We start from the raw sequence: 25,262 nt of genomic DNA on the forward strand, positions 1-25,262 counted from the left end.
ATAAGGAGTATACCAGTGGCTTTATTATATATCGCTTGGCTACCTTTTCCCCCCGAACCTGAGTTGTTATAGTGAAGGGAAAGGCAGTTGAAATCAGAAACCTACATCCTTTGCTAACTTCCTGCTTTCCCTTGAGTAAGTCACTATGTCACTTTCAGACAAAAGGAGATAATGTGGTAACTTCTACTGTTTTCTATCTTGTAAGAGGGGGTCAGTGAGAAACTAGGGCAGATAAGAAAACTGTCAGAGTTTAAGTTGGGTGCTTGATATTTTCTTTAGACCACAAATCTTAGTTAACATAAAACAAGGACCGGTGGATCGTTTGTCTGAAATAGCTTTCTCAACCACCATTTTTAGGACTTAGTATATCCATATACTAAGAATATAGTAGAATCATGCTATATAAGATATGCAAAACATAAATATAGTAGAATATAGGAGAATCATGCTATATAAGATATGCAAAACATAAATAATAAAGGAACACAACTTTATTTTGTAGTAAGTGAAAGTCTAGCCTAATAATATTAAGGAAGCATAGGATAACTGAAACTTCTGACTATAAAATATATATGTAATTATTACGTATTACTTATGCTTCTAGGCAGTTTGCCATTAATGCCTTATTTTCTCCAGATTTGAGCTGTTTTGTCATTTCAGTAAGTTTGAAACATATTTTAAGGGTCATTCTATAGATAGTTTTTAACTGAATTATGGCTAGTGTGCTGTATATTTAGACTTCTTGTTGTCTGTGTGTTCTGGACATAAACCGGCATTAATATGTTATATCTACAGTCAATTTACCATAATACGTGACCTCTGAGGAGCTAGAATTAGGGAATTACAGATAATCTTATGCCTTATGGCTTTCAGTCTCAACTCTTTTTCCAGAATTCTCAGTAAAGCAGCATTACTTGCTTCCATTTTTCCTTACCGTTTTTTTGTGTGTGAATTTGAAAATAAGGGATCAATGGAAATAAGACCATTGGAAGAAAAGATGAATAGAAAAGTGAAGATAATTAGTTCCAGAATAATCTTGGTTGACTGCATGTTGCTACCATCTGTGCTTGGTTGCTAAAGGTAGCAGTTTTTATGTGTTTATTGTGTTAATCTATTATTCATCACACACTTGCTGTGCACCAAGTACTAGTCTAAGCACTTCATATAAATTAGTTCCTCTCAGAACCATAAGGTATTATTATCCCCATTTTACAGATGAGGAAACTGAAGTCACAGCTAATATGTGGCAGAGCTAGGATTGATAGTCTGCCTTTGGAGCCCTTACTTTAATCACTAATAGAACAACAGCCACTGAGACAGAAAAAAAGAAGTTAGTATTTACAAATAGTTAGGACTCTATCCAATAACTTTGCCCATTGTCCTAAATCTTAGGATTGGCTGTGAAAGGAGAAAGTATTTATTTTATGAGTTGATTGGATTGATGTAAATATAAAAGAAAAGAGATTGCACTCAAATTTACACCCATCTTTCTTGACATTTAGAATGATCAGAGAGTGCCTTTCTTGATACCAAAGAATTGTTCGCATACCAACTTTTTATATTAAATATTGACTCATTGACTTCAGCAATCTAATAAGTGTAGTGTATTAGTTATCTATTGCTATGTAACAAACCATCTCAAAACTTAAAGGCTTAAAACAACAACAGTCATTTACTTTGCTAGAACATCTGCAATTTGGGCAGCACTCGGAGACCACTCTTCTTTGCTCCATGGAGTGTCAACTGAGGTGGCTCGGTTGCAGGACCTACTTTCAAGCTGACTCACTCATCATGGCCAGCAAGTTGGTGCTGGCTTTCAGCTGGGACCTGTGCCAGGGCTATGGGTCAGTGTTCTCCGGTTCTCTTCATTTGGACCTCTCCACAAGCTGCTTGGCCTTCCTCACAGTGTAGCGGCTGGGTTCCAAGAGTGAACATCACTTATTAGAAGAGTGCTTGCTTTATAATGGTTCATCGAATGATGGAAAGAGTCTCAGGTTGTTTTCTTGCTCGTGTTGGCTCACTTGGCAAACTGCCACTGTAAAGTACGTGTTTCTTCTCAGGGTCTGGTAATCCCTGGTTCTGAGAAGTGCTATTTAAGAGGGTTTTTTATCTTCACTTGAAGATCTAGTTCTTCATTCAGTCACATTTCTGTTTCTAGTAAATTACCCCAGTTACTACTAGCCTGCAAAAATCATCTGTGAACCATTCAATAAACAGAGAAAAAACTTTTTTAAGATTTGGAGAACTCCCTTGAGAACTCCCTGTCTTTAGCCTCAGCTGCAATGAAAATTAACATAATTTCCTGTTCCTGGATCTGGAGATGGTGTAATAATGAGTTCACCACCTGCATTCTTGAGTTATGGTTTAGTTTCCCTAAAATGAAGATCTGGGTTTTTCTCTTGACACGAGGGAGAATGGAACATAAAACTTTTTTGTTTGTTATTAAAAAAAAAAAAAGGAATGCCTCTGTGGGCCAGGCATTGTCCTAGAACAAGACACAGGTCCCCGTACTCCTTAACTTATATTCTAGTGAGGACAGACAGACAGTAAACATAATAAATAAGTAAAATGATACAGTTGTAAATTCTTTGAACAAAGGGATGATGTATAGTAGGGTAAATGGTTTTACAAGTATGAGGGTAGTTGTTGGAATTGTAGTTTTAAATAGTTGTCATTTGTAAAGTAGACATTTTTTTTCAATTTTTTTTAATTGAGTTATTGATAGGTTACAATCTTGTGAAATTTCAATTGTACATTAATGTTTGTCAGTCATGTTGTAGGTGCACCACTTCACCCTTTGTGCCCACCCCCCACCCCACCTTTTCCCTGGTATCCACTAAACTGTTCTTGGTCCATAGTTTTAAATTCCTCATATGAGTGGAGTCATACACAGATTATCTTTCTCTCGCTGGCTTATTTCACTTAACATAATTCTCTCAAGGTCCATCCATGCTGTTGCAAATGGAATGATTTTGTTCTGTTTTGCAGCTGAGTAGTATTCCATTGTATATATGTACCACATCTTCCTTATCCATTCGTCTGTTGCTGGACACTTAGGTTGCTTCCACGTCTTGGCTATTGTAAACAGTGCTGCAATAAACATTGGGGTGCACAGGACTTTTGGGATTGCTGACTTCAAGCTCATTGGGTAAATACCCAGTAGTGGGATGGCTGGATTGTATGGTAGTTCTATTTTTAGTTTTTTGAGGAATCTCCATACTGTTTTCCATAGTGGCTGCACCAGTTTGCATTCCCACCAGCAGTGTATGAGGGTTCCTTTTTCTCTGCAACCTCTCCAACATTTGTTGCTATTAGTTTTAGATATTTTTGTCATTCTAACGGGTGTAAGGTGATATCTTAGTGTAGTTTTGATTTGCATTTCCCTGATGATCAGCGATGATGAGCATCTTTTCATGTGCCTATTGGCCATCAGTATATCTTCTTTGGAGAAATGTCTGTTCATGTCTCCAGCCCATTTTTTGCTTGGGTTGTTTGACGTTTTGTGGTTGAGTTGCGAGAGTTCTTTATATATTATGGATATTAAGCCTTTGTCAGATATATGACTTGCGAATATTTTTTCCCAGTTAGTGGGTTGTTTTTTTGTTTCAATCCTGTTTTCATTTGCCTTGAAGAAGCTCTTTAATCTGATGAAGTCCCATTTGTTTATTCTTTCTATTGTTTCCCTTCTCTGAGAAGGCATGGTGTCCGAAAAGATCCTTTTAATACTGATGTCAAAGAGTGTACTGCCTACGTTTTCTTCCAGAAGCCTTATGGTTTCAGGTCTCACCTTTAGGTCTTTAATCCATTTTGAGTTTATTCTGGTGAATGGTGAAAAAGAATGGTCAATTTTCATTCTTTTCCATGTGGCTTTCCAGTTTTCCCAGCACCATTTGTTGAAAAGACTTTCTCTTCTCCATTGTATGCCCTCAGCTCCTTTGTCAAAGATAAGCTGTCCATAGATGTGTGGTTTTATTTCTGGGCTTTCAATTCTGTTCCATTGATCTGTGCACCTGTTTTTGTACCAGTACCATGCTGTTTTGATTACTGTAGCTTTGTAGTATGTTTTGAAGTCAGGGATTGTGATGCCTCCCCTTTTGTTCTTTTTTCTCAGGATTGCTTTTAGAAATGCGGGGTCTTTTGTTGCCCCCTATGAATTTTAGGATTCTTTGTTCTAATTCTCTAAAGAATGTCTTTGGGATTCTGATTGGGATGGTGTTGAATCTGTAGATTGCTTTAGGTAGAATGGACATTTTAACTATCGTTATTCTTCCAATCCGTGTACATGGAATGTCTTTCCATCTCCTTATGTCGTCATCCAATTCTCTCAGAAAGGCCTTGTAATTTTCATTATATAGGTCTTTCACTTCCTTAGTTAAATTTACCCCAAGGTATTTTATTCTTTTTGTTGCGATTGTGAATGGTGTTGTATTCTTGAGTTCTTTTTCTGTTGGTTCATTACTGGAGTATAGAAATGCTACTGATTTATGCAAATTGATTTTATACCCTGCAACTTTGCTGTAGTTGTTGATTACTTCTAAGAGTTTTCCAATGGATTCTTTGGGGTTTTCTATGTATAAGATCATGTCGTCTGCAAACAGCGAGAGTTTCACTTCTTCCCTCCCTATTTGGATTCCTTTTATTCCTTTCTCTTGCCTGATTGCTCTGGCCAGGACCTCCAGTACTATGTTAAATAAGAGTGGTGACAGAGGGCATCCTTGTCTCGTTCCTGTTTTCAGGGGGATGGCATTCAGTTTTTGCCCATTGAGTATGATGTTGGCTATGGGTTTGTCATATATGGCCTTTATTATGTTGAGGTAGTTTCCTTCTATGCCCATTTTGTTCAGAGTTTTTATCATAAATGGCTGTTGGATCTTGTCCAATGCCTTCTCTGCATCTATTGAGATGATCATGTGGTTTGTATTCCTCAGTTTGTTGATGTGGTGTACCACGTTGATCGATTTGCGGATGTTGAACCATCCCTGTGTCCCTGGTATGAATCCCACCTGATCCTGATGTATGATTCTTTTCATGAATTGTTGAATTCTGGTTGCCAAAATTTTGTTTAGAATTTTTGCATCTATGTTCATCAGTGATATTGGCCTGTAGTTCTCTTTTTTCGTGGTGTCCTTGTCAGGCTTTGGTATCAGTGTGATGTTGGCCTCATAGAATGTGTTAGGAAGTGTTCCATCTTCCCTAATTTTTTGGAATAGCTTGAAAAGGATAGGTATTAAATCCTCTCTGAATTCCCCAGGAAAGCCATCTGGTCCTGGGGTTTTATTCTTTGGGATGTTTTTGATTGCTGTTTCAATCTCTTTCCTTGTGATTGGTCTGTTCAAATTGTCTGCCTCTTCTTGAATGAGCTTTGGGAGATTGTAGGAGTCCAAGAATTTATCCATTTCCTCTAGGTTATCCATTCTGTTGGCATATAGTTCTTTGTAGTATTCTCTTATAATCTGTTGTATTTCTGCAGAGTCTGTTGTTATTTCTCCTCGCTCATTTCTGATTTTGTTTATTTGAGCTTTCTCCCTTTTTTTCTTTGTAAGTCTGGCTAGTGGTTTGTCAATTTTATTTATCTTCTCAAAAAACCAGCTCTTTGTCTCATTGATCCTTTCTACTGCCTTTTTCGTTTCAATAGTATTTATTTCTGCTCTGATTTTTATTATTTCTCTCCTTCTGCTGACTTTGGGCTTCATTTGTTCTTTTTTCTCTAGTTCAGTTAGGTGTGCTTTAAGGTTGCTTATTTGGGGTTTTTCTTGTTTGTTAAGATGTACCTGTATTGTGATGAATTTTCCTCTTAATACAGCTTTTGCTGTATCCCATATGAGTTGGTATGGCATGCTATCATTTTCATTTGTTTCCAGGTATTTTTTCATTTCTTCTTTAATTTCTTCAATGATCCATTGCTTGTTCAGTAGTGTGTTGTTTAGTCTCCACATCTTTGTGCCTTTCTCAGCTTTTTTCTTGTAATTAATTTCTAGCCTTATAGCACTATGATCTGAGAAGATGCTTGTTATTATTTCAATTTTTTTAAATTTGTAGAGGCTTGCCTTGTTTCCCAACATATGGTCTATCCTAGAGAATGTTCCATGTGCACTTGAGAAGAATGTGTATTCAGCTCCTTCAGGGTGGAGTGATCTATATATGTCTATTAAGTCCAATTGTTTTAGTTTTTCATTCAGCTCCACTATTTCCTTGTTGATTTTCTGTCTGGATGATCTGTCCATTGATGTGAGTGGGGTGTTGAGGTCCCCTCCTATTATTGTGTTGTTTTTAACATCTTCCTTTAGGTCTGTTAATAGTTGCTTTATGAATCTTGGTGTTCCTGTGTTGGGTGCATAGATATTTATAAGCGTTATTTCTTCTTATATATTGTCCCTCTGTGTCTCTCTTTACCTGTCTTATTTTGAAATCCACTTGGTCTGATATGAGAATTGCAACACCTGCCTTTTCTTCCTTGCTATTTGCTTGAAGTATTGTCCTCCACCCCTTCACCCTGAGTCTGTGTTTGTCCTTGGGGCTGAGGTGTGTTTCCTGGAGGCAACAAATTGTTGGATCTTGTTCTTTAATCCATTTTGCCACTCTGTGTCTTTTTATTGGAGAGTTCAATCCGTTCACATTGAGAGTGATTATTGACGCATGTGGACTTAATGCTGTCAATCTGTCTGTCGCTCATTATCTTGTTTTCCTGTGTTTCTTTTCCTGTGTGCTTTAGACTACCCATTTAATACTGCAATTTCTTATGCTGGGTTTCTTAGATTTTTCCTTATCTATGATTTGTGACTCTGTTCTCTACTTTATTTTAGTGTCTACCTTGAAGTTTGTATTTAGAATCTCGTGTATAATATAGTCTATTCTCTGGTGGTGTCTTACCTACTTGACCAATACTGATTTAGACCCTTTGCTCTTCCCCTCCTAAATAATTATTTTCATTTTTCATTCCAACTCGTCTTATTAATTTGTAGTTAGAGTGCGAAGATCGCCCTTGTTTTGGTAGTTTCCTTACCTTTACCCTAATGCTATAATTGAATATTTGCTATCCTGTTCTGGTTCTATCCATCGGTCTCCCTAGTCTGTGGATTGTGTCCCATTTCTCCCTTTTTTCTTTTTTCAAGTATGAGAGCCTTCTTGAGGATTTCTTGTAATGGAGGGCTTTTAGTTACAAATTCCCTTAACTTTTGTTTGTCTGGAAAAGATTTAATTTCTCCCTCATATCTGAAGGAAATTCTTGCTGGATAGAGTATTCTTGGCTGAAGGTTTTTATCCTTTAAAGCTTTGAATATATCACTCCGTTCTCTCCTGTCTTGTAGGGTTTCTGTAGAGAAATCTGCTGACAGTCTGATAGGGGCTCCTTTATAGGTTGTTCTCTTTTTTTTTCCTTACTTCCCTGAGTATTCTCTCCTTATCATTCCTATTTTCCAACTTTACTACTATGTGCCTTGCGGTAGGTCTTTTTACATTGACAAATCTAGGAGATCCAAAACCCTCCTCTACACACATTTCTCCATTGATCCCTAGATTTGGGAAGTTCTCTTCAGTAATTTCGTTAAGCACACTTTCTGCTCCATTTTCCTTTTCCATATTTTCGGGAATTCCTATGATCCTTATGTTCTTACTCCTCATTGAATCCATTATCTCTCTGAGATTTTCCTCATTTTTTTAAATTCTTAGTTCTCTTTCTTCCTCTGTCTGGCGCCATTCAGCCTGTCTGTCCTCGATTATGCTCATTTGCTCCTCTCTGTGCTCTACACGGGCATTCAGGGAATCCGTATTCTGTTTTATCTGGTCCATTGTGTTTTTCATCTCAAGTAATTCTGTTTGATTCTTCTTTATGATTTCAATCTCTTTTGTGAAGTAACTCCAGAACTCGGCTTGTTTCTCTATCTTTCTCTCTACCTCATTGAGTTTTTTGATTATAGCTGCTCTGAATTCATTGTCACTTAGTTTACCTAATTCCAAGTCCTCAGGACTTAATTCTGTGTTTTTATTGCTTTCCTTCTGGTCTGGGGCTTTTATAAATTGCTGGATGGTAGAGGAGTGGTTTTTTCTCATGGTGGTAGAATTCAGTTGCAGTTACAGCCTGTCGCCACTAGATGGGGGTTGGAAGCAGCGTGTTAGCTCTCCGCCTTGGGGCAAGATGGCTGCGCCCACTGGCTTTGCTGTGGGGGAGGGGCTGTTACTCACACGCACCGGTCTGGGTTCAGATCAGTTCTGTTCTCTGGTCTCCCAAGGCCCTTGATTTATAGGGTCCCCACAGACGGAAGCTTTCCCCTGGTCAGCGGGTCTCCACTGAATCAGCGGCAGGAGTCCTGGATGATCCCCCGGTCGCGCGGCCCCTCCCCCGCTCCTTCCCGACCCACACCGCAGCGATCGCAGACTCTAGGGGAGGGAGCGATGTTCTCTCCTACCGTTCCAGCGCCTCCGAAGGTGTAAAGCTAGGTTTATGATCTCTGCCTTCTTGGTATTGTCAGTCTCTAACGAGCTGGCATTATGTTTATTCTCTGAAATTCAGTTCTTCCAATCTTTTGTTGTATTTTGGAGGGGAGAGAATCCCGGGTCAGCTCACCCCGCCATTTTGCTCCGCCCCTCTTCCTCCAAAATCTGTAAAGTAGACATTTGAGCCAAGGCTTAAGGGAGATGAAAAGGGTTAGCCATATGGATATATGGGAGAAGAGCATTCCTGGAGATGGAACAGCCAGTGCAAGGGCCCTAGGGTGGCATGTTCAAGGAAGAGCGAGGTCAGTGTGGCTGGACTCAGGTGAACAATGAAGAGAGTAGTGGAAGATGATGCCAGAGAGGTCAGATGGGGAGAGGGGTCATATTTAGTGAGTCCTTGGTCATCCTAAGGGTTTAGGCTTTTACCATGATAGAAATGCAGAACCATCTGCATGTTTGGAGCAGAGGAGTAACATAATAATCTGACCTAGATTTTAAAACAATGACTTCAGTTGCTATGTTAAGAATAGCCTGAACCTGGCAGGCAGGAAGACAAGCTGTGCCACTAACTGTTCTGTGTCATCTCTGGGACACATAGCACTTTTCGATTTATAAAGCATGTTTCCATCTGTTATCTCATTTGAATCTTTGAAAAACCTCATGAAATATTTGTTGGTTTTCCTATTTTACATGTGATGAATCGGAGGCTCAGAAAGTTAACCAACTTTCCCAGGGCCACTCAAGAAGGGAGTCTCAGTGCCACACTTTGAAGCCAGATCTCCTGACTCCAAATTTTGTGTTTTTTCCACTATTTCCCACTAAAACCTGAAGATCTCCATGCTCTTTTCAGCTTAAGGTGATTTCAGTTTTTCATGTGTGGTTCTCAGAGAGACAGAACAAGAGCAGCTATGGGTTTCTTTTTTTTTTTAAGATTTTATTTTTCCTTTTTCTCCCCAAAGCCCCCCGTACATAGTTGTATATTCTTAGTTGTGGGTGCTTCTAGTTGTGGCATGTGGGATGCCACCTCAGCATGGCTTGATGAGCAGTGCCATGTCCGCACCCAGGATTCAAACCGGCGAAACCCTGGGCCACCGCAGCGGAGCGCGTGAGCTTAACCACTCGGCCACGGGGCCGGCCCCTATGGGTTTCTTTTGAGAATGAGAATTGGTATGATTTTTACCTGCTGAGATGGTTTGGATTTAAAATTGACCTACTTGTACCATAAGAAAACAGGTTTGCAAAGGGTAGATAGATTTAGAGATGTGCCATTTTTTGTTCAGTTACTTGGTATGAAAATTGAGTATCTGAAATCATAGTTTAAGGATTAAGTGGCTTTATAAATAATCTGAAACAGTTGTTGGCTTTTAGAATTTCACAAATGTAAAAGTAAAGTAACAATTCTTATAATACCTTTTCCAGACTTTTGGGGAAATTGAAATTGTGTTTTATTAATCTATGCTTTTCAGGCCTGTTGGCCCATAATATGAGCAAAGTTTATTGGTGTAATGATTATTTTCAGGCTTAAAACTTTTGTGACTCTTGCAGAGTAGCATGTTTCTGATCATAGAGACATGGGGACTTCTATTTTCTTAATATTTATTAGTTTATTTAAAACAACTGACTAGAAGCTGATTTAACCTAATTATGAAGAGTTTGATTAAATTGCTTTATTAATATGATGAACTATGAACAACCACTGAATGCACAGTCATTATACTAACTCATACTGTGGCTCTGAGTCATCTCTTCATGTACTCGGAAATTTTATTTTTCCAAAATTAATGAAAAGGGACATTGAATGATGCAAAAACACTCATGCCAAAAATCTAAAAGTTCCTACCAACAATAATTTTCTCATACCCTTGTACATTTGGCCATTACAGGGACTGTCAAATTCCTTTCTTAATATTTCTGGTATCAGTTGTACTGAGATCATCTTGGATTCTGGCAGTAAAATAGAGCTCCTTCATTTCTTTCAAATATTAATAAAAACAAGAGAAATGTAAATGCAGTTATTGAGTTGGTTAAAATTAGTTTCTGTGCTTCATTTCATAGGTTCAAGCACTTACTATTTTTTTCAGCTGAATTAGACAGTTAATTTGTCTGTAATTTACCTTAAGAGAAATTTCATTTTAAGACTTAAAAAAAAATCTACAGAGAATGGGGGCCAAATGACAACAACCAAAAACAAACAAGTGAAAAACTTTAAAAGATCCTCTACAAAATTTCTTTCCTTTTCTTTTTCTCTCTCTCTTTCATTTTTTTCTCAGTTATTTTGTTGAGATTATAATGGTTTATAACATGTAATTTCAAGTGTACACTATTATTTATTATTTTCTGTATAAACTATATCCTACTTGCCACCAATAGTCAAATTTTTATCCATCACGATATGTATGTGCCTCTTTACCCCTTTACGTTACCCCCCAAACCCTTTCCCCTCTGGTAACCACTAATCTGTTCTCTTTATCCACGTTTTTGTTTCTCTTCCACATATGAGTGAAATTATACAGTGTTTGTCTTTCTCTGTCTGGCTTCTTTTGCTTAACATAATACCCTCAAGATCTGTCCATGTTGTTGCAAATGGGACGATTTTATCTTTTTTATGGCTGAGTAGTATTCCATCATATATATATACAACATCTTCTTTATCCATTCATCAGTTCCTGGGCACTTGGGTTGCTTCCATATCTTGGCTATTGTGAATAATGCTGCAATGAACATAGGGGTGCATAAGTCTCTTTGAATTGTTGATTTCAAGTTCTTTGGATAAATACCCAGTAGTGGGATAGCTGGATCATGTAGTATTTCTATTTTTAATTTTTGAGAAATCGCCATACTGTTCTCCATAGTACATTCCCACCAGCAGTGTGTGAGGGCTCTCTTTTCTCCACATCCTCTCCAACATTTGTTATTTTTTGTCATGGTAATTATAGCCATTCTGACAGGTATAAGGTGATATCTCATTGTAGTTTTGATTTGCATTTCCCTGATAACTAGTGATGTTGAACATCTTCTCATGTGGCTGTTGGCCATCTATAGATCTTCTTTGGAAAAATATCTCTTCATATCCTTTGCTCATTTTTTGATTGAGTTGTTTATTTTTTTTGTTGTTGAGTTGTATGAGTTCTTCATATATTTTGGAAATTAACCCCTTGTCGTGTATATGATTTGCAAATATTTTCTCCCATTTGGTCTTTTTGTTTTGTTCCTGGTTTCCTTTGCATTGCAGAAGCTCTTTAGTCTGATGTAGTCCCATTTGTTTATTTCTTCTTTTGTTTCCCTTGCCCAAGTAAACACGGTATTCATAAAGATGTTTCTAAGACCAGTGTCAATGAGTTTACTGTCTATATTTTCTTATAGGAATTTTATGATTTCAAGTCTTACATTCAAGACTTTAATCTATTTTGAGTTAAGTTTTGTGAATGGTGTAAGATAATGGTCTACTTTCATTCTTTTGCATGTGGCTGTGCAATTTTCCTTTTATTGAAGAGACTTTCCTTTCTTCATTGTATGTTCTTGGCTCTTTTGTTGAAGATTAGCTGTCTGTAGATGCACGGTTTTATTTCCGGCCTTTCAGTTCTGTTCCATTGATCTGTGTGTCTGTTTTTGTGCCGGTACCATGCTGTTTTATTATAGCTTTGTAGTACATTTTCAAGTCAAGGATTGTGATGCACCCAGCTTTGTCTTTTTTTCTCAGGATTTCTTTGGCTATTTGGGGCCTTTTGTTGTTCCATATAAATTTTAGGATTCTTTATTCTCTTTCCATGAAGAATGTCATTGGGTTTCTGATTGAGATTGCATTGAATCTGTAGATTGCTTTAGGTGATATAGACATTTTAACTATATTTATTCTGCCAATCCATGAGCATGTAATATCTTTCCATTTCTTTATGTCTTCTTCAATTTTTTTCTTTAATGTCTTATGCTTTTCAGTGAATAGGTCTTTCACCTCCTTGGTTAAATTTATTCCTAGATTTTTTTCCTTTTTGTTGCAATTATAAATAGAATTTTATTCTTAACTTCTCTTTCTGCTAGTTCGTTATTAGTGTATGGAAATGCAGCTGATTTTTGTAAGTTGATTTTGTATCCTGCAACTTTGCCGTAGTTGCTGATTATTTCTAATAGTTTTCTGGTGGATTCTTTAGGGTTTTCTATATACAGAATCATGTCGTCCCCCCAAAAAGTGAGAGTTTCACTTCTTCCTTTCCAATTTGGATAGCTTTTGTTTCTTTTTCTTTCCTAATTGCTCTGGCCAAAACCTCCAGTACTATGTTGAGTAAGAGTGGTGAGAGTGGGCACCCTTGTCTTGTTCCTGTTTTCAGAAGGATGGCTTTCAGCTTCTCACCACTAAGTATGATGTTGGCTCTGGGTTTGTCATATATGGCCTTTATCATGTTGAGGTACTTTCCTTCTGTAACCATTTTATTGAGTTTTGTATCATAAATGGATGTTTGATCTTGTCAAATGCTTTCTCTGCATCTATTGAGATGATCATATGATTTTTATTCCTCATTTTGTTAATGTGGTGTGTCACATTGATTGACTTGCAGATGTTGAACCATCCCACTTGATCATGGTGTATGATCCTTTTGCTGTATTTGGTTTGCCAGTATTTTGTTGAGGATTTTTGCATCTCTGTTCATCGTGACATTGTCCTGTAATTTTCTTTCTTTGTGTTGTCATTGTTGGTTTTGGTATCAGGATAACGTTGGCCTCGTAGAATGAGTTAGGAAGTGTTCTGTCCTCTTCAATTTTTTGGAATAGTTTGAGAAGGATAGGTATTAAATCTTTGAATGTTTGGTAGAATTCTCCAGAAAAGCATCTGGTCCTGGACTTTTGTTTTGTGAGAGGTTTTTGATTACTATTTCAATCTCTTTACTTGTGATTGGTCTATTCAGATTCTCTATTTTTTCTTGATTCAGTTTTGGAGGTTGTGTGAGTCTAAGAATTAATCTATTTCTTCTGGGATATCTAATTTGTTGGCATATAGTTTTTCATAGTATTCTCTTTTAATCCTTTGTATTTCTGTGGTATCCATTATAATTTCTCCTGTTTCATTTCTCATTTTATTTGTCTGAGCCTTCTCTCTTTTTTTCTTAGTGGGTCTGGCTAAGAGTTTGTCAATTTTGTTTATCTTCTCAGAGAACCGGTTCTTACGTTCATTCATCCTTTCTACTGATTTTTAGTCTCTATTTCATTTATTTCTGCTGTCATTTTTAGTATTTCCCTCCTTCTGCTGATTTTGGGCTTTGATTGTTCTTGTCTTTCTGATTCTGTTAGTTTAAGATTACTTATTAGAGATTTTTCTTGTTTGTGGAGGTGGGCCTGTATTGCTGTTAATTTCCCTCTTAGAACTGCTTTTGCTGCATCCCATAAGAGTTGGTATGTTGTGGTTTCATTTTCATTTGTCTCCAGGGAGTTTTGATTTTCCCTTTGATTTCTTCATTGAGCCAATGATTGTTCAGTAGCATGTTGTTTGGTCTCCACATATTTGTGGCTTTCCCAGCTTTTTTCCTGTAGTTGATTTCTAGTTTCAAAGCATTGCGGTCAGAAAAGATGCTTGATGTGACTTCAGTCTTCTAAAATTTGTTGAGGTTTGTCTTGTTTCCCAACATATGGTCGATCTTTGAGAATGTTCCATGTGCACTTGAGAAGAATGTGTATTCTGCTGTTTTTGGATGGAATGTTCTATATATATTTATTAAGTCCATCTGGTCTAGTGTTTCATTTCAGACCATTGTTTCCTTGTTGACTTTCTGTCTGGATGATCTATCTATTCACGTAAGTGGGGTGTTGAGGTCCCCTTCTATTATTGTGTTGCTGTCCATTTCTCCCTTTAGGTCTGTTAGTAGTTGCTTTATATACTTTGATGCTCCTGTGTTAGGTGCATAAATATTTGTAAGTTTTATTTCCTCTTCGTGGAATGTCCCTTTTATCATTATATACTGCCCCTCCTTGTCTCTTGTTGTCTTTTTTATCTTGAAGTCTACTTGTCTGATATAAGTATAGGAACACCTGCTTTCTTTTGCTTGCCATTTCCTTGAAGTATTGTCTTCCCTCCCCTCACTCAGAGCCTATTTTTGTCTTTAGAGCTGAGATGTGTTTCCTGGAGTCATCATATTGTTGGGTCTTGTTTTTTAATCCATCCAGCTACTCCATGTCTTTTGATTGGAGAATTCAATCCATTTACATTTAGAGTGATTGTTGATATATGAGGGCTTAATGCTGCCATTTTATCTCGCTTTCCAGTTGTTCTATATTTCTATTGGTTCTCTTCCCTTGTGTTTCTGACTGCCATTTCAGTTTGGTGGTTTTCTGTTATGGCTTTCTCTTTATCTGTGATTGTGGTTCTATTCTGATTCTTTGTTTAGTGGTTACCATGAAGTTTGTGTAAAAGATCTCCTAGAATGTAGTTCACTTTCTGATATCCTCTTATCTCCATTAGCCTAAGCAGGTTCCATCCCATTCCTCTTCCCTTTCTGAGTTATTGTTGTCACAAATTATTCTGTTTTGTGAGTTTGTGACTAAATTGAAGTGTTTATAGTTATTTTTGATTCTTTCCTTCCCTTTTTTATGTTATAATTGTTTGCTAACTTGCTGTTGTAGAGAGCTGCAATTTTCTGATTTTGTCTCTCTCTTTATCTCCTTGCTGAACGCTTCATAGACCTTTGCCTTTTTGTGTCAAGTATGAAGGATTTCTTCATCATTTCTTTTAAGTGACGTCTAGTGGCAATGAACTCCCTCAGCTTTTGTTTATCTGGGAAAGCTTTTATTTCTCCATTGTATCTGAAGGACAGTTTCTCTACGTAAACTATTCTTGGCTGAAAGTTTTTGTCTTTCAATATTTTAAATATATCATTCCTTTCTCTCCTAGCCTGTAAGGTTTCTGCTGAGAAATCTGCTGAAATCCTGATAGGGGTTCCTTTGTAGGTTATTTTCTTCTGCCTTTCTGCCCTTAATATTTTTTCTTTGTCATTGACTTTTGCCAGTTTTACTATCATATGCCTTGGAGGTCTTTTTGCATTGATGTAATTAGGAGTTCTCTTGGCTTCATGTACTTGTAAGTCCAGTTCCTTTGCCAGGTTTGGGAAGTTCTCGGCTATTATTTCTTTCCACAAGCTCTCTGCTCCTTTCTCCCTCGCTTCTCCCTCTGGAATACCAATAATCCTTATGTTGCTTTTCCTAATTGGGTCAGATATTTCTCGAAGATTTCCTTCATTTCTTTTTAGTCTTAGTTCTCTCTCCTCCTCTGCCGGAAGCAGTCCTATATTTGTGTTCTATAAATTACTAATTCTGTCCTCCATAATGTCAGCTCTGTTTTTTAGGATTTCTAAATTGTTTTTTATCTCATTCATTGTATTCTTCATCTCTAGAATTTGTTTGTTTTTTTCAGTTTCAATCTCTTTTGTGGAGAATTCCTTCTGCTCATTAATTTCCTGAGTTCATTGAACTGTCTGAGTTTTCTTGTAACTCATTGAGTTTCTTTATGACCACTATTTTGAATCTCTGTCACTTAGATTATAAATTTCTGTCACTTCAGGATTGGTTTCTGGAGACGTGTCCTGTTCCTTGAGCTCTAGAGTGTCAATGTGTTTCTTCATGGTGTTTGAAGTGATCCTTTGCTGGTGCATGGTGGTAGTATCAGGTCGCAGATTCCGTCTTCCTTCACTTGGGGGGGCAGGAGCCATGTATTCTTATCCCGTCCTGTCTCCTGGAAGTTGTGCTGATAAGGCTCACCTGTGTTTTCCTGCTGACTGCCACCATTTGGCCAGTCACACACAGGCACTCTGGTGCAGATCTGCTGCCTTGGCCAGGGACCAGCTGAGCAGGTGCACTAGGCCAGCAGGGAGGGGTGCTTCCTTTCATACATGCACGAGCCTGCTCTGCACTCACAGGTGGTTCACCTGGGCTGCTGCACTTGGGGGGCTGCCCACACAGTGGCTGAGCCATGCCACTAGGTGTGGAGTGTTCCTGCAGGCCAGGCATTACACCAAAGGCAAAAGTGTTTGCACACAGTCTTGCCTGTTCACCTGCTGCCTCTTACAGTTTCATGCCGGCTGCTGCATGAGGACCTACAACCTAGATCGCTGCTGCTGGGGAGGAGGAGGGGATCTGCTCACCTTCTTCCAGTGCTTCCCAGTGATCCAGTACCCCCACCTTCAGATGTTTGGCTGTGTGGGTCTCTCAGACATCCTGTTGTGCTTTGTAGGGAATCCTCTGTTGTTTAATGAATGTCCATTTAGTTGTAACTAAGTGGAGAGAGACTAAGGGAACAGCTCACTCCGCCATGATGCTAATGTCACTCCCAAAATTTCTTAATATATTACTTCACAAAATACATTGTGGGGCAATGAGTAGATTATAAAACTGAGACTCACAGAATGGATTCTAATTTTTGCCTCTTCTCCCACTTACTCCCTTGTTTAGAATACTTTGTCGACTCTGTATAATGGAAGTATCATGAAGATCATTTTTGTGAAGTCCATTGAATGAGATCTGAATGAGCCCTTTGGCTAAAAAAGGGTAGAAGTTACTAAAGTAGCTATGGTTAAAGATATATTGTCATTACACTGTGATAATCATTACTAATGTGAACAGTGGGGATAATAGTGATCACTTCTGAGCCAAACCAATCAACATTAAAACTGATTTCTATCCTGTGTAGCTGCTAAGTGATTATACCACAGTCTAAGTACAGATGGAATAGACTAAGCTGACAGTTAAACTCAAGGCATTTGCTTGTAACAGCCATAAATTGTGAATTGAAATGCCAGTTTCTTGGTAGTAGTAAAATCATTGAAAGAACAATGATCAATAGAAGGGCTCTTAAAAAATTAATAATTTTGAATAATTTACTTTATAAATCACCCATAAACCATACACATGGTTTTTGATTGTATCCTTCCACATCCCTCCCATCTAAGTCTAACTCTCCCATCCTTCTCCCCAAGCTGTCCACTTCTGTTGGATTCATTGTGAAAAACTATAACTTTTAGGGAATTGAGGTAGGAAAGATATTTATGAAAAACAAGATTAGTTTAAAATAGTAGTTCTCAAACATTGGCTTGTATCAGAGTTGCCTGGATAGCCAGTTGAAACACAGATTGTTGGCACAACCCCTGGAGTTTCTGGGTGAGTAGGTCTGGGATGGGGCCTAAGAATTTGCATTTCTAACCAGTTATCAGGTGATGCTAATGCTGCTGGTCCCGTTACCATATTTTGAGAATCACTGCTAGAGGAAGGTGCAGTCTGAACCAGAGGAACTAAGAAAGTGTGTTAATTGCTAGTTGACAGTATTCAAGGAAGGAAAAGGGTGGAAGCTACTCCTAGAGGCCACAGCAGCCACTTTGACTTGGCAGTTAACTATGAGAGCTATGGAGAGAGCCTCCCTAAAGGCCTAAGACCCCTAGACAGGAAGTAGGAAAGCAGAGGAACTGTTGTAGGAATCTCTTGTTTTTCTGGCAGTAGTAATCACCAAGTAGTCTAGATTAATAGGAGACAAATATAATACCAGTTTTGTTTTGTTTTGTTTTGTTTTTGAGGAAGATTAACCCTGAGCTAACATCTACCACCAATCCTCCTCTTTTTTGCTAAGGAAGATTGGCCCTGAGCTAACATCTGTGCCCATCTTCCTCCAGTTTCTATGTGGGACACGTGCCACAGCATGGCTTGATATGTGGTGCGTAGGTCTGTGCCCAGGATCCGAACCAGTGAACCTGGGCCGCTGAAGCAGAATGTATGAACTTAACTGCTATGCCACTGGGTGGCCCCTAATACCAGTTTTTAAAAGAAAGAAGGTAGATTTCCCCGTTAGACCTGGGAGTTTAACATAAATCTTAGAGAAGATTCTGAGATGGAAAGGGAGATGATAACTGCGAGCCAAAATTAAAACAAGGAAACATACCAGTTTTGTTTCTTTTTTTGGATAAATTGCTAGACTTAGTGATATTGTAGCAGGCAAGGCCATCCCTAATCTAGCCTTGCATTATTGTTAGTCTCCTTCCTTTCCCTTCTCTATCTGAGATGATCTTCTTCCCACTGTGTGTTTACACATCCACATATCCACCTACACAGCCTCTCCTGCTTTCCTGCACTTCCCCAACAAAACATGCTCTCTTAAGACTGTGTCCTTTTTTCACATGGTAGTCTATCTGCATGAAATGCCTTCCCTCTTCCCATCCTCGTTTTCTACCTGTTTGTTTACTACTTGTCATTTAAGATAACTTCATGATCCTCTTGATAGAGATCAAGTGCCCTGGCTATATACTTCTATAGCATTCAGCACTAACCTCTATTATGACATTAATCACTCTATTATCTTTTATCTGTATCACCTCCCCACACAGATACACATTCAAATCTGTAATTTGATTTTTATCTTTGAATCTTTAGCATCACTTATGGTTCCTGGAACATAAAAGGTGTTGAGTACGTGTTGAATAAATGAGTGAATCAATCGTTCATTCTGGAAAATGCTGTCAACATAATGCAATGATGGTATTCCAATCCTGGATCCAAATCCTGGCTTTATGAGTTACCCAGAGCATGTATGATTCTGATACCAATTCCAATGTGTGTTCTTTTCCATACCACTAAGCAATTCTGTAACACCGGCTAGGTGTCCTACAGTTCACCTCAATTTTGACAGTGTCTACCTGTGATAGTGTCCGATCCCACAGGCTCAATCCTACAAGAGTGCCCCCCACTCCAAACCTTCAGATGCCAGTTGTAAGTCCAAGTTGTCACCTGTGCTTCTGACCAACTGGTTATAAATCCGAGGTTCCTGCAACCTCCTCCTCAGGTTCAAATAATTTGCTAAAGTAGCTCACAGTACTCAGAGAAACAGTTTATTTACTAGAGTACCAGTTTATTATAAAAGGGTATAACTCAGGAACAGCCAAATGGAAGAGATGCATAGGGTAAGGTATGGGAAAAGGGCAAGGAACTTCCATACCCTCTCCAAGAGCTCCACTCTCCCTGAATCTATACCTTTTCACCACCTTGGAAGCTTTCCAAACCCCTTCCTTTTGCATTTTTATGGAGGCTTCATTACATGGGCATGAGTGATTAAATCATTGCTATTGTGATTGAACTCAATCACCAGCCCCTTTGCCCTCCCAGGAGGTAGGAGTGGAGGGTGGGACTGAAAGTTACAATGCACTATTCATATAGTTGTTTCATCTGGTGACCAGCCCCTATCATCCATACGTAACCTAAGATCCTTTCAAAAGTCATCTTGTTAACATAGCAAAAGACACCTTTATGACTCTTGTCATTTAGGAAATTCCTAGGGTTTTAGGAGTTCTGTGCTGGGAAAAGGTCAAAGACCTTTTGGATTTCTTATTATAAATCACCATATTACAGCATGATCTTGGGCAAACTGTTTAAACTTTTTGAGCCTCAAATTCCTTTGAGCTTTTATTCCTTAGTACATAATAGGTGTTTAAAAAATGGTATCTGCTGTTATACTGTATTTGTATCTTAGAAGAACATTTAGCAGTCTTGTAATATTTTTATGGTCAAGATGGGAAATTTTGGACTAGGTGATATTGATAGTGAACCTCTTAATCTCAGGTTCTTGTGCCTGATGCATAGTAAGCCAATCACTGAGACACTGGTGCTTGGAAGTAGAGAAAGGTTTTATTCAAATTGGCCAAAATGAGAAGGCGGGAGAATAGGATCTCTCAAATCTACCTTAGCAAAAGAAGGAAGCAGGGGATCTTTATAGAGCTAAGGGGCTTGGGAGGTGGAGTTTCAGAGCAAAGGGGAAGTCTGTGTTTCTCTCACTCCAGATAAGCCCATGGGCAACTGGACTTCTTGGTGTCAGCTGCAGGTGGGGACTGGTTATCTGGTAGTCATAACTTCCTTAAAGGCATTCTTTTTCTTCTGCAAAGCAAGCTCATAAATCCTTGTGATCCTGGAGTCACCCCTCTGGTTTAACAAGAAAACAACAAATTAAGAAGCTGTAATGTGTGGGCTGTGAAGGAAGGATTTGGTCTCAACAATACATCTAATGGAGACTAAGGTTATTTATTAACTTCTTTTCTCTGCATATATGTTGGGAACAAGGTCGAAGGGTCACCATGTTCTTATCAAATATTTGCAGTAACCCTCAGGTACCCAGCTTCAGTATTACAATTAAATCGTAAGTGGTTTAACTTACATTTTTACAAACTTGGAGGGTCCTCCCTAGGGGCACGATCCAGGGGCAGGGCTCAATTTCTTTGCCCTGTTCTTTTCAATGTTTTCATAACACCTCAGTTGAGGATGTTGATGGCATGCTGATCCTTGCTTGGAAGGAGAATTTCTTTTGCAAATTGGGATCCTAAAAGTTCTTGAATGGTATTTTAAAAGGAATTGATGTAAATTATTCAGCTGGACCAAAAAGCTCAATTATATAAATTCAGAATTGGAAGTGGGAGAGGAAGGGAAGGGAAACTAATAGTCCAAAATCAGTTTGTGAGAAAAGAGTTGGAATTTTAATTAAACTGGGCTCAATATAAATAGAGTACGATGCAACTATGATGTAGGCCAGAAAGGCCTACATGATATTAGGCCATTGGTGGAAGAATAATGTCTAGAACATGGGAAAGAATTGCCCTGTTCCATCCTGTAATGGTCACACCACCTGAGAAGTACTGTGGACACCACCTCTGAGAAGCATATTGACGGGGAAGTGACCAAAGATGCTTAAGGAACTTAAGACTGTGCTGTAAAGAGGAACATGTAGAAGAAACTATAGTCTTGAAAAGGAAGGCCTAGGGTAGGAGCTGGGGGATGTTAGATATCTTTGGACATTGGAAGAAGGCTTGCTAAGACTTGTTCTGAAGAGCTGTGGAGTCCAGAACTAGTACTAAAAGGTGGGCGTTATAAAGCACATTTGTAGTTAAACGAAGAGGAAACTCTTTTAAATAGATAGGATGGTAGAGCTCCTCTAGTCGTAGGAGGGATTGAAGGAGCACTTCCACCAAGCAGGAATGTCATTATATGGATATTTCACTAATACAATGGATGAGTTGTAGGAGTTGAGATTCTGTATTGGGGTTGACTTGATTGAGATTCTCTGTAGGAATTGAATTAATTGAGATTCTGTAAACTGAGGCTAAGTTCTTAACTTTGATTTTGTTTACAGTGTACTTTCCTAAGTAGAATTTTTGGTACCATACTTGAAAGACTTAAAAAGTAAACACTTGTTAAAAAAAACTAAGTTTCAAAAAGAAAAAAGAAATAGGTCTCCGGTTATCACCACATTCTTCAATTTGCCTTCCCTACAAAACTGGTATTGTTTACAGCTTCTCTCATGTTTTCTTAAATACTCACCAAGCTGAGTTTTCCTGTTTCGGTTAGACATTCACTAAGCCTCTTACCTCATTTGCAGCGGGGTTTATACTGCTTGTGACCACTCTGGTAAACATTCTGTCTGAAAGATATAATTGTAACAAAATGTAGCCTCGGTTGTAGCAAAAATAAGTTTCATGCAAGGGCCATAATTTGGTGGTACACCTTTGAAGAGTTTGCAGTGTGCCAAAGTACCACAGCATACTGTGTGACAACCACTGGATGGCAGTGATTCTGGGGGTAAAGAATTGAGAAGAATGGCAAATACAATAAGAGACCAGAAGGAGATTCTATAGAGATGTACCTGCTTCCTGTTTCCCCCTAACACCAGTTTCCCCTCATTTGGAGGCAAACTACTATACCCCAATGAACTCCTTTTCTCTTAGAATCCCTGGGCCCTTAACTGTGACCCTCTTTGATCCAGCCTTACTTTCCTCCTCTCTCTAAATAGAATCTGGTATCGTTTCTTTTGTGTTACCCTAGGGAGATTCCCTTTGTGTTGAATTTCAAGAAGATTATGAGTAGTGTAAATTATGTGAGTGGTATTATGAAATGAAGCACATACACACAAACTGTTTTATTGATGAGCCAAATTTCTAAGCCCATGATTAATGAGTTATGTGTTAAAAACCTCTTGCATACAAATATACATATTTGTTTGCTCCAAATACTTATGCCCATCAAGAGGATGTATGTTGATGAATGAAAGTATTAGGGAGAGTGGGGATAAAGAAGTAAATAGGAAATTTTTACATGTAAATAAAAATGGAAATATTTTTTAAATAATTTTTTGTTAGCTTTGTTTGATAGCCTACCTTCTGGGATTGTGAAAGGCTAATGAATCTGGCTGTTGATAAAGAGAGTAATGCCCATATCATTTGAAGTATTCCCTCACTGAAAACAGTTTGCAGCATCCAGGAGGATTTCTTATTTCAGTTATTATCTGAATTTAATATTTGTTTATATGTATGTTGTACTTATTTCTACTTTGTGTACACACATGACATAATGATAGAGTTTTTAAAGCATATAGAATACTGACTTTGTTTAAACAGTTTATAAATAAGGTACTTTTATACTCACAAAAATTATTTTCAAAATTGTTTTTCACATGCACAGGATGTTAAGCTAGAGATTTGACCATATTAGTGTGCTGTTTTGACTTGCCTCTATGCCAAGCATTCTTGCTGTGTACATGGACCTACAAAGGAACTCTGGTTTGCTTCAAAGCTACGTGTAGCATGCACATGTGGGACATATTTTTATTTCAATTATTGTTTCACATTTTTAATTTTCAGCGTGTTGGAACAGGATTCCAGGAAAATGAAGCCTAGTGTGAAACCTGCAAATCAAAGGAGGCATCTTCTAGGATTTTCTGCCAAGGAGGTGCAAGACACGTCAGATGGTATCATCCAGAAAAACAGCTACAGGTTAGATGGCATGTCTCTGTCTGTTAAATTTATTTAATGAAACTGAAACAGAGAATTGTATAGCATAACTTTACATCTAAACTGTTTATACACAGTTTTAATTCGTAGAGCAAACAAGTTACTGAGGCCATTAATAAATTTTACTGTTAAGACCAGATCTAAGAATAAATTTCCTTTGCGAAACTTTTTCCAGTTTTAGAATTCTTGTAAAGATATAACCTTAAAATCTAATATACATATTGAAACACATACAATATATACATATTATATTGTGTTAATGTCTTTAAAATCGTTATTTTATTTATCTGTAACGTGTTTACACATGTAATATATCTAATATTTGTTGCTGTGTCATCTGTGATGGATATGAAATCGTGGAATGATATGGCTGAACCTATTTGTAGTCATTAGATAAAAATCATTTATCCTTGTGATATTCATTGAGTCTCCCTCCCTTGTTACAATTTAATGCTGTCTTTGTACATTTCCATAGAGCTTGTCAATAGTAAAAGACATAATATTATGAAAATACAATTTCTGTATTCTGTTAGCTAGCAGAAGGTTATAGTAGACATTTTCAGAGCTGTATATTTTTTGATAAACAATTCCCTCTGTTGTTTGGAATTTTTATTGAGCCAAATGGAGCTAGGTCCTTGATAACAAGGCAGAGGGAAGTCACAACGTGGCAGCCATGGCACAGGAATTCTCGTTAACTCTAGCTCCTTAGCACAGTCCTTTGCTTTAGTGACTTATTTGCTGAAATTTTTTCTCTTGATATAGAATGGTTTGCAAGCAGCCTAGACCTCTGACCATCTCAGGGTTAGTGTGGGTCTAATTGTCTCCAGATTGCATTTGGCTTTTCTTTCCCTTTCAGCTCCACCCAGTCCCTTTCCTGGTTTCTCTCCTATCAGATGTTTTTTTTCCCCAAAGAATATTTTTGGCTGACAAAACAAAGCCACTCAGCACAGATGTGCAGAAATCATTACTAGAGTTTATCATATGGAAATAAAATTATAAATCAGAAATGTACTTTCAAAAGCAGTTTTGGACTTTTCTGGTGGACTACAGCATTTGTAGTTTTGTAAATATGCAGACCTGATTTTTAAAAATATGCCTATGTGACAGGACTTTGTTCTTGATGTTTTTAGTGTGGCAAACAGCCTCTTAGAAGCATTCAGAATTTACCAAGTACGAGACAGAGTTCTGGTTCTTCTCCCTCGACACTTCATTGTAGGCCGATGTCCTTTTGTGTGTGCAGCTATTACCGCTGTATCACCATCTTTGTTTTATTCCAAACAACTTAATCCTCACAGGCAGAAGAAAGAGATTCAAGAATGTTCCTGGTGCAAGTTGTAGGGAATAATGATCTACATCTCCTCTGCTATTGCTTCTTTTGTCTTGTGTGTGGCATACATAGAAGTGCCTGACTTTTACTTTCATTTTCCACTGTACCAAAATTATTTTTATCAAGGGTGGCAGTGATTTCACTGTTGCCAAATTCAATGAAAACTTCTGTCTTCATCTTACTTGATCTTTCTGCAGCATTTAGCTGTGTGGATCACTCCTTCCTTGAAACACTCTCCTTTTGTATTGCTGCATTTCTTAGTTTCCTGCTTTTTCACAGTCTGCTCTTCACAATATTCTTTGCTGGCTTCTTCTCTATCCAAATCTCAGGGTTTGAAACTGTGAATTTTTATTTTTCTTTCTGCCTAAGTGACTCATCCATCATTTAGCACACAGTCTCTGTCTCTATATCCTGATGACTCTCAAATTTGTGTTCCCGGTCCAGACTTCTCTCTAAGTCTCCACACTCATATATCCAGTAATTTCCCTGACATCTCACATTTCAGACTTAACACATGCATAGTGGAACTCTAGGTCCCTCTCCGTGTTCCACCTCCATCCACTTCTCTTCAGCAGTCTTCCTCATTTCTGTTGCTTAAACCAGAAATCCTGATTCCTCCCTTTCAACAAGTCCTGTTGATATTCTTTCCAGAAATTGTCTTGAATTGGCCACTTCTCTCCATCTTCACTGCTACCATCTTAGTCCATATTGTC

The 25,262-nt window shown here is 38.1% G+C and overlaps 1 protein-coding gene across 7 annotated transcripts in view; it reads left to right on the forward strand.

Moving 5' to 3' along the window:
• ATF6 (activating transcription factor 6) overlaps positions 1-25,262 on the forward strand; it is a 200,981-nt gene that overhangs the window by 59,558 nt on the left and 116,161 nt on the right. For all 7 annotated transcript variants that reach the window (XM_070266893.1, XM_070266896.1, XM_070266898.1 and 4 more), the window contains exon 11: positions 23,073-23,204. In XM_070266893.1, the coding sequence (XP_070122994.1) occupies positions 23,073-23,204 (132 nt within the window). The remainder of the gene's footprint in view (positions 1-23,072; positions 23,205-25,262) is intronic.

Source organism: Equus caballus, chromosome 5, assembly GCF_041296265.1.
Source record: "Equus caballus isolate H_3958 breed thoroughbred chromosome 5, TB-T2T, whole genome shotgun sequence".
Classification (NCBI taxonomy): Eukaryota; Metazoa; Chordata; class Mammalia; order Perissodactyla; family Equidae; genus Equus; species Equus caballus.